We start from the raw sequence: 9,784 nt of genomic DNA, 5'->3' as shown, positions 1-9,784 counted from the left end.
CAAAATCTGTTTCTTCACGATGGGTATTGTGACTAGAATCGTGTTACAAGATAACGGTCAATTTCACTTAACGCATTCACAAACCGGTCACACAGAACTCCGTTTTCCCTCGAGCTACAGCTGACTGACGTTAACGTAACATTACATCACTCCATAAGATAGCAGAATTTTATCTGCAACGAAATAACAAATATGTAGCCACAAGTACAACATTTTCGAATGAAATATACGATCGCCATAGATAACGCGCTCCCTCGAAGAGTTTGATTTTCGGTGAACGCATCACCGATTACGAAAGCGCAGGTTCAACCGCGATTACATGTTAAAAATAACGGTGGCAGACGAGTTAAAAGCATAATCGCGCTAAAGAGTTCATTACCGCCGCAGTAATGGACTTCGGCGCTCGGTCAGAGGAAGAATTTCTGATCATTCTTCGCGATTTTGAAAACGAACACGCGGTCGTAAGCTTTTCTGCGCCGCAACTGTTCAAAACGAAAGGAACTGTCGCGCGATAGGCGCGTATTCTTGGCGCGACCTACCTTAAAGTAAACTTACACTTTCGTTTAAGCGCCACCGAGCAACAGGAGGGGCGAAGCACATAGGAGGTGTCTGAGGAACGCCACCTCCGTTTCGTCGCGCGAGAATTCCGTGCGGATCGTCTCTCGTAAACGTATACCGCGGCTTCCTCGTGCTTTTCCAACAGTGTGCCGGCCGCGTGCCCTTCGTCTATCTCTTCCGCCCCTTCTATCTCTCTCTCTCTTTCTTCTCCCTTCTCCACCTTCGTTAGCGTGCACCTTTCCTCTCTCTTTCTGCTCCGGTCTCTTTTCCACCCGCGCTTAAAAAAACTTCCGTTCATCTTTATGGCGCTTGCTCTCTCAGTCGTCCAGTGGTTCACTTCATCATCGGACGAGACGAACCTGCGAACGTGACATCGAGGTTTGTCGGCGGCAATCATGACACACACGTGAGTGCAATTCGCTCCAAAAGAATTTGTCCGCTTCCGCTCGTGTTTCCGCGATGGTTCTCGCCGCGGCCGAGAGATCGTGTGCCGATTATCCTTCGGTGACCAATTATCGGTAAACTGATTCCGCAGATCCCTGTAAACAATCCCTGTAAACAATGGTTATCGCGCGGGCCGATGACAGTAATTAACCGGGTGACTCTTAAACGTAGTGGAGCAGGTGAAACGAACGCGGACGTAATTAAAGAGGGTGTCTTTCCAACAGACTTTATTTATTTGGGTACAATAGTTTGGTACACAATCTTGGTCCTTGCGAGGACATCGAATTTGCTGTGCACTCTAACTTACTGTGCCTATTTCTCATGTTCTTTTTAAACTTCGAAATTATTTGTGTATTTTGGCTGTACGGGCTTCGTGTAAAAAGAAATTAAAGTACATATAGTCAATGCTAAAGATTGATTTTTAGAACCGGAACTAGTAATAGACGTCTACTCTCGATTCATTCATATACAGTATGAAAGTACGAGCCGGGAGTGATTCGAATGGGACGAACCGCTATAATGAGTCTCTTCTGTCAAAAACCTAGCATAACACAGACGTTGTGACGTAACGGAGTGCGAGAGTTATCAGTTAACCTGTCATCCGGGCGATTTTTCATTCACGAACCCCCGGAGACTAGCCCGCGATAAAGAAGACTAATACGACAAAGATTATGTCACGAGGAATGTAAATACAACATAGTTTCGGATACAACATAAATATTATGACATAGAACAGTGTGACCATGAAGAAGAATAGGAAAGTGAGAAAGAGTGCGAGTGACGAGATAATTAATTTCTCCTCCGGTGAAAGGTTACGCGCAATTACGAGTAACGAGTTAATTCGTCTCGAGTGACATCTCGAGATTTATGGCGCTACTCGCGCGCAGTTACCCTCTACCGGGAAGTTCGGGAAACAGAATCTGTTGGAATCCTGCAGGGACGAGTTAATTCGTCCTTACCAGTGAACAGGTCGACTTGTAGTGCAGAATAAATTAAATAGTTGATTGGCGGGGCGTACAGCACTACTATAGAACGAGCGGAACGCGTTCTACGACAGAATCGGCAGCGAATGAAGCGAAAAGAGAATCAGTCTTGTGTTTCTGGTGCAGCGAGTTCGCGCCGTTGGACGTCGCGGCTGCTGCACGTGTAGTCGCCCTTTAACGCGGGAACGATGTGCAGTCGAAACTCGTGCTCGGCTACAAGCGGTTCGCCCGATCCAGTCCCGATCGATCGAACGATATAACCCGCTGGCCAATTCTGCGTCAATTTGAACTGCCGGATCCGGATGAATCGAGGTGACGTTGTCTATTTGATTTATGCTCGAACTTCGCCGTTCTAAGTTCAAGCGCACGACCTCTGGTTGCACCTGCGCTCTCGCGATAACTGTCAACCATCGCGTCGCGATGTTTCGCTTGATTTACGTAGTTACTTGCGCGCCGTTAAGTGATTTACATCGAAATTCGGTCGCTTTTACGGCGAAACAGTGTCACTTGATGCATTCGTTTAAATGTAATTGATCGTTGAACGTAACAGTGGTTCAAGATGTTCGGGGGACAACTTGAACACCATAATGGTGGATAATATGGATGCAACCAGCAGGTACAGTGAAGGTAATTTAATACTAGCGACGCGATTGTGTCTTTGGGCCCGCCATTTAGGCCCAGCAGATTGTTAACCTCTAGAGAACTAATCATGAATTTATCGGCATTTCATATTATTATTGTTTGTTGGTTATCTTGTGATTGTAAAAGAGCTTTGTATTTCTCCCATCGCTGTTAGTCCCATCACTTTGAAATTTACAGAAACTGAAATATTTATAGTAGCGATATCATTCTTGTGCAACGGATCTGTATGTGATTTGTTTCGCATACGATATCGACTCAAAAGTTAGTTGGTTAATATTGTTACTTGTTCTCGCATAATATTTAAGTTACAAATTATTGATTAGAAACGTTCTTATTCCGTCGTTTGACACTTCCTGGATAAAATTACAGACGTGCTCTACCTTTGGAGACGGTAATCAGCATCGCTCCGAATTCCAGTATTTGTATTCAGTATAGTTTTAAGTCAAATTCGCTGATTAGTTTAACAAAATGACGGTCGCCTACGTCTTCGCTGCGACATCCGAGACCAATCAAGCGGCGCGAAAAGATTGAATTTCGATTAGAAACGTTGCCCAATGATGGAATAAACCAGATGTTACACTTTGCACTTGCGGCGTCGGTTTTCTCAGCTTCTACGCAACAAGTTGGCTTCGGCAGATACCATGCGAAAGAGTTTACGGAAAGTGTCGACGGCAGGCGGTAGTTCTTGATCGATAGTTGCTGATTGAAGTTGGAGAAACATTATTTCTCGAAAATGGTCTCTGCTCGCACGATCGCTAATTCTCGATGAAAACGTTTACCGGTCGTATCGGATCTGTCGTCACCTGTCCTGTAGCGAAACTTTTCGCCGTCGTTACGTCAGCGGAGCAAAACGCTATCAACGGGCCCCGCGATTGGTAGCGACGAAAAACGGGTTCGGTGGTCGCGCAATCTCTCGGTGAAACGGGTTATCGGACTGTCGCCTCCAGACTTGTTATCGGCGATCAACGGGACTTGCGCTGCGCGTGGCGGATAATTACCATTTTTATGCGCGACGATTCGGCTAGTTTCCCACTCCAGATGCAGCCCGCCGCTTGTCCTGGCAAACCGTTGCTAGTCCTGCGGGAAGAATGCCCAAGTCAGAGATTCAGATAACCTTGCAAATATTCGTCACCATTTCTTTATGCAGTGGACTTTGATAGCTCCCCATTTCCTGTTGAATTCTACCGAAACGGTTGCTTCGTGTTTTACTGTGTCCATCCATATTCAATTGGCTTCTTTGAAGAATAATAAGCAATTGTCTTTCTCTTGAACGTGTTGTTTGTCTTCCGGAGCCAGTTTCAAAATGTGGAAGACAGTCCTACGTTTCCTATTGTTATTCTTGAAAGACTGAATGCTAAGTTTGGTTCGTGCCTGGGCTAGGTCGGAGATCAGGATCAACAGCTCCCCTAAGTATATCACCCATAGTGCAAGACCAAGAACAAAGCTTCTCCTACTCGAAACTCGGTAACCCATATATCAGAATCAATTTAAAGAATTTCCATAATACAATAAATTCTTCCTCATTGTCTTTCAGCTTGTAAACAGAAATGGACGATTTGGGAAGAGGAGATACGATGATTATTCGAATCTAGCGCCTCATTTTTATAGTTGTTGACAATCGGCAACGACTATAAATCGGCCGCGAAGCTCGAATAATCGTATCTCCTTTCCCAAGATTGTCGATTTTTGTTTACAAGGAAACCTGGGAGAATTAATTAGTTGCTGGGGATTAAAGTGAAGGAGAATATTGATTCATTTGATCAAGTGCCGGGGCTTCCTTAAGATTCTAGAAATTGGTACGTTTTATGATGCATGGGAAAGTACTAGAAATTAATCCTTTTTTTAGATCGGAAACTGAATAGTTTTGCTATACAGATCATTTTCGAAGCTCCGAAACTGTCCTCAGGGCTAGAAGTGGGAAAGGGCATTGATCCACATGCTTGGACAACTTGTTATTCCAAGAAATTGTAGTGCCGTTTCCAAGACGGCTAGATCGCCGATAGAGTATGTCGATGAAAAGGGTCTCGATTCCAGTAAGTCGGACCTTGATGTCGTCCGAATTCCAAGGAATTGGTACTTTCTACGACAGGCGATGATGACCAACGATCCTCTCCGCTTCCCGGCGGACCAATCTCGCATTCGGTCGTTATCGGTGACCGATGGCAGCCGTGCACGCCCGACGCTGCGACGGGACACGCTGATCAAGCGGCCTGACTCTCTCGTCTTTAGTTCACGCGCGCCACGCGGCCACGAACACGCGCGCGTTCCGCTCCGGTCTGGCTCCCGTTCGCGGCATTCTCGTCCTGCCTCCCTGGAATTTTCGGCAGTCGGTGACAGTGGCTTCACGAGGAAAGGTAATCAACCGACCTTAACGTTACGGGTTTAACCGGACGCGTTTCTTGCCACGGGAGATCGTGCGTTTCTCGAGCTGCACGCGTGTTCCTGCGAGTGCGTGCGTCGACGCTGTGCATACACGCGTGCCGACGGTGCGTCTATGTACACGTGTCGAGGTTGTATTCGTCTGTCGGGATGCTCGCGCGCACTTCCCGCCTCGAGCTGGGCGCATGCGCGCTCGATCGCTTCCCTTTGCACGTGGTCGTCCACACACGTGCGCGATTTTCACTGCATCCGAGCTGGGAATGCTTTCTCACCTGTCCAGGAAAATTGCCACTTTCCTGCTCAACTTCGCTCGAAAAGTTATCGAGAGCTTGCTTTTTCCCGTCTGGGAATTCCGCGCTCGCGAGTTTCGCGATGCTGAGGCATCTATTTTCCTCTTGCTCGATGCGGGAACGGTAGACTGGCGGGTATCTGGACGTTGCAGCTGGTTAAATGTCTTTACGAAGCTTCTGGAACGTGCAAGATTAATGTTGGTTGTTACGCGAGCCTTGGAAAGCTGTGCGATCGAAGCAGAAAATTGAAGTGTACTTATGAGAGGGTGAAATTCGGGCAGTTTGTCTAAGACATTCTCGGAGTAACTTGTAGAGATTGAAACAGTCGAGCTTAAGCAAAAGTGTTTTGGATTGTTGTGAGATTTGTATGAAGCACTATGGTATTTTTTAATTGCACGTACGCATTATCGAGTACTGTAAACAAAAGTACAGTTCATCGAGATGAGAGATGTATTTCCTGTACTCTGGATCGAATTGTTTTATGATCTATTGTATTTTAATGGTTCATTGAACTTTTATTAAGAATATGAAAGGTACATGCGGCTTATGAACAAGGAGAAGGAATTCTGAACCCAAGATTCCCATCAGTATTGAATCGAACTGCTGGCTTCTAAAATCCACTGGAACATGTACTCACACAAACATGATAAAAATTGAATGTATTAATGTATTGTACAACTTTTGTTATAACGTTGGGCAGGGTAACTTGATCGATAATTTTCCATTATCATTCATTAATCTATAATAAAATCTGAAACTCTTAGAAACTGAGAAGCATACGTGCAATATAAACTTTATATAAATTTTTACGTTGGGATAGTGATACGCAGGTACATTAGATCATCATCAAATGTATCGCAAGTTTTCGTAAAAATTAATTATTTCATATTGATAATAGAAAGTACTTTTCGACGAACAATATCTCGGTTCACCGCAGAAGTCTGTTTTCTCTAGAACATTCCGGTTTCCAACCGCAAACGGTTAATTTTGTATTCGTCTATGGCTACCTATGTGTACACGTGTCGTGAATTTTTTCCCCTGGTCCTGTGAAGCTGTTTCCGACTTCCGTAATCTGTTCGAAGCCATCAAGCTAGATTCACGGTTTCCGTGAAAATTTGAAAGTCAATCGAGCTGCCGTCCGCCGCCGGAGCTTAGTTTTTCTTTCCATTAGACCGAGAAACTTGGAAAACGAGCGGTAATTGTCACGTCCTCGCCGAGTGTACGTTTATTATGTATATCGATCGTGAAATCGAGATACTCATTCATCGATTTGTCATCCGAACGGAGCATAAAAGGTTGAACATTATGTTTCGAAGAACCAACTTTGAATCTTTAAGCGCTGGGAACTATTGGTGGTGTATTGTGTTTCTAAACAATTTTAATATATTTTCAAAATCTACTTTGGACGGACTTATTAGTAGATTGCAAAATTATAGATATCCAACCAGAACTGAAAATAATACAACAATATCTTTAAACATTGTCCGTGTATCTCTAATGTTTCACAATTGACCCAATTATTTCAGTCACAGCATCAAAGTTTACAGTCTACTAAAATAAACTAATTTTATTGCATTTCTATTTGACTTTCTACTTCTTAAAATTATTATTATTTCCAGACTTTGTCTAATATCTGCGATAAGGTAGGAAACGCAGTTGTGAGACATTATTGGGATAAAATTATATTTGGGAATTATTTTCAACAAATTCTTTGAATAAAATCTTATTTGAGAAATATTTCGAGAAAATTTTGCAAACGAAACGGTATTCGAAAAATGTTCAACACTGCAAGAGGTAACGTTGCAATTTTCTTCCGTTGTTATCGGTTCGTTTCGTACAGCAAAGACCCGATTTTCGGGCCTTGCCCGTCAGAATTTTCGAAAACGCTTTAAATTCTCGGCTTTCTCCTCTCCGCATGGATCCCAGCCCTCCCAGAAATTCTAAGAAGAACCGTGGATCCTTACGCTGTCATTCACTGGTAGCATGAATGAGAGGCTCCGAAGCAGTCGCAATCGGACAGTTATAGGACCGGTGGGTTGAGGGAGAGGGGCCACGTGCTGGGGCCAAAGTTCGCGGGAACTTATCTGCCGATTCGCTCTGTGCATTTATTTACCAACATTCGCGACCTGGGGCTGACTCAACCGAGAAGAGCGAGCGAGTCCTGAAATGGTCGTAAACAGGCCAATAAACCGCGGACATCCCCGATTGTGGACCACTCGACCTCCCCTTACCGTCTTGGCCGCCTCTCCGACGTGGCGGCCCTTTTGCTCGCCGGGTTTGGTCAGGTCAGGGGAAACCGAGGTTCGAAACAGTTAATCGGCACTCTGCGAACGCGTCAGCTGACTGGCGTTGCCTTTATCGAGTATTTTTTCTTCTGCTTCCTCTCCCCTGTTGGAGGAGAAGCGATCGAGGAATCAGCGACTCAGTTACGTCTTCGATAGATATCGAGTGTGCCAATGTTCGATGTTGTTCGCTTGCTTATTTTTTAAACGTCCTCCATCGTGAATTATCGATTTTTCGAGTCAATCGTACGGGCTGTTTTGTCGAAAGTTTTCGATTTTATGGAACCCTGGTGACATTAGCATTAGAGTATATGTTGAATCATTTCTAATTTACTTGCGTTGCTTAGGATAATGGTAGTTACGGTATGGTCTTTAGTCATCGCAGTAAATATTAATGATGTTTTCCAGGAGGAGATTTACTAGAATATTGCACCTCCAAATGTCGCATCTCTCATAACTGCACAAAGATTCTCAATCTAGATAACACTATTTAACCAATTAGTTGTTGCGCTTTCGTTGAAACATGTGTACCTAAAATGTGTAGCGAAAGATAAGTGATATAGCTGTGACTGACGAAGCACGGTACTTTCTTCACACTGTACACAGTTCTTCCATTAGAATTATTTTCTTTTATTTGTACGTTTTATCTCTGTTTTGCCTCAAAATATTCTAAATATTTAACGAATACATTTTAGTTTTTACCAAAATTGCAATTTAAACTGTAAATTATACCTACATTGTACACATAACACAAAATATTCTCATTTCTTGATGACGAGTATTTTGGTCAATGGTTAATGGAAACGTTTTAAAAATCGGTTTCTGTAGTACGGAATCTCGGATCCCCGAAATTATAGAAAAACGAGGGGGCCGAGTGCTCTTGTAATCGAGCTTATCGACTTATCTAGCGACTTGAACACGAGATTCTGGCATTGTTAGTTTCGAGGACCAGGAATAAACACTTTGCGGACACGTCGATGTAGAATCTGATAGAAGTACCGCGATCGAGTGGCAGTATCTTCCCTCCATGACTCGATGATTTTATAAGTTGTTGAGACTCGATCGAACCAAGTTTTTGTTTGCTTCCTGCACAGTGGGTTGGAGCTGGCAATCTTCCAAAAATATGTAGAAGTTGCTTAGACCAAGTTATGGAATTAATTTTTGCACGTTAGTCGAGAGTTAGTCTAATCTTTAAAAAATTGATAGGAACACACAGATTCAATTTTTTTAATTATTTCTTGCATGTAATTTTTAAAAAATTTTAATTGCTCATTATATGTTAGCTGGGGACTAGCAATCTTTCAAACAATTTGTAGAGATTATTCAGACAAAGATTTTGTAACTATTCCTTGCTCGGTAGCTGGGAACTAGCAATATCCTCCAAAAAATGGTAGAATGTTTCTGGCCATTTTAGACGTACTAGCAATTTTCCAAAAATTAGTAGAAAATTTGGAAACCAATTTTCTGAGATTCTTTTTGATTATTCTATATAACTCACTAAGGTCTCTCTGGCTGTCTCCTGAAAGCTAGCATTCTTTCAAATATGATTATATATTTAGAATTATTTTAGAGCTCCGAATTAGATATCCACGTCTACTAGGCTCGATTTTGGATATTAGGTGGTCTACGACACAGATATCGATGTATCAGGCTTCTATGCTCCGGCCTCTCGATACACATTTCTAGGCCCTCTCGACGGTCCGTGTCGAGGACGTGGCTTATCGCCTAAACGGATCGAGGATCCCCGAATCGCGACTCCGGTTTGCGCAAACAGATAGCCGTGCTGCTAATTACATTGTCGTTCGACTCGTCTACAAATCGTGGCTAGATCGCCGCGTCCGATAAAGTTCCCTAGTTTTCGGTACGGTGACTGATAAGCCTGAAGAATGCTTCTGAAGAGTTGTGCCTAGATCGTGAAGATTCCGATAACGAAATTCCCGAGGACCAACCTTAGACGGAAAGTTCGATTCACCGTTATCGATATAATTTCTACCATCGAAATTCTGTCAAAAAATTAACAGAGCGATGGGAGTTTATTTACGTCGTGCAGTAGAAAACAACATAAAAACTGATCTGCGTTTATCGACCACGTTATCTCTTTCTTCTTAATCATGCTTACGGCGGTGGCTGCAGTTCGACCATTCAGCTTCTCTTTCGTGCAATTACTTCTCTGCTTCTACAACTTTTTCATCTTTTACGCGCTGGC

At 43.4% G+C, this 9,784-nt stretch overlaps 1 protein-coding gene across 7 annotated transcripts in view; it reads left to right on the top strand.

The window, feature by feature from the left end:
* The first annotated feature begins 823 nt into the window (after window positions 1–823).
* LOC144469395 (monocarboxylate transporter 12) overlaps window positions 824–9,784 on the top strand; it is a 59,816-nt gene continuing 50,855 nt past the window's right edge. For 4 of the 7 annotated variants that reach the window (XR_013493966.1, XR_013493964.1, XR_013493965.1 and 1 more), the window contains exon 1: window positions 2,340–2,601. Coding sequence is in view for 2 of the 7 variants with exons in the window: in XM_078179612.1 (XP_078035738.1) it covers window positions 2,573–2,601 (29 nt within the window). In the remaining 5 variants the exon portion in view is untranslated. Of the gene's footprint in view, window positions 965–1,375; window positions 2,298–2,339; window positions 2,613–9,784 lie in introns of those variants that run through there. The other 3 variants (XM_078179613.1, XM_078179615.1, XM_078179614.1) reach the window with 3 other exon arrangements.

Source organism: Augochlora pura, chromosome 4 (genome assembly GCF_028453695.1).
Source record: "Augochlora pura isolate Apur16 chromosome 4, APUR_v2.2.1, whole genome shotgun sequence".
Lineage (NCBI taxonomy): Eukaryota > Metazoa > Arthropoda > Insecta > Hymenoptera > Halictidae > Augochlora > Augochlora pura.
The sequence above is the reverse complement of the archived record's forward strand: the minus strand, read 5'-3'. Positions and strand labels throughout refer to the sequence as shown.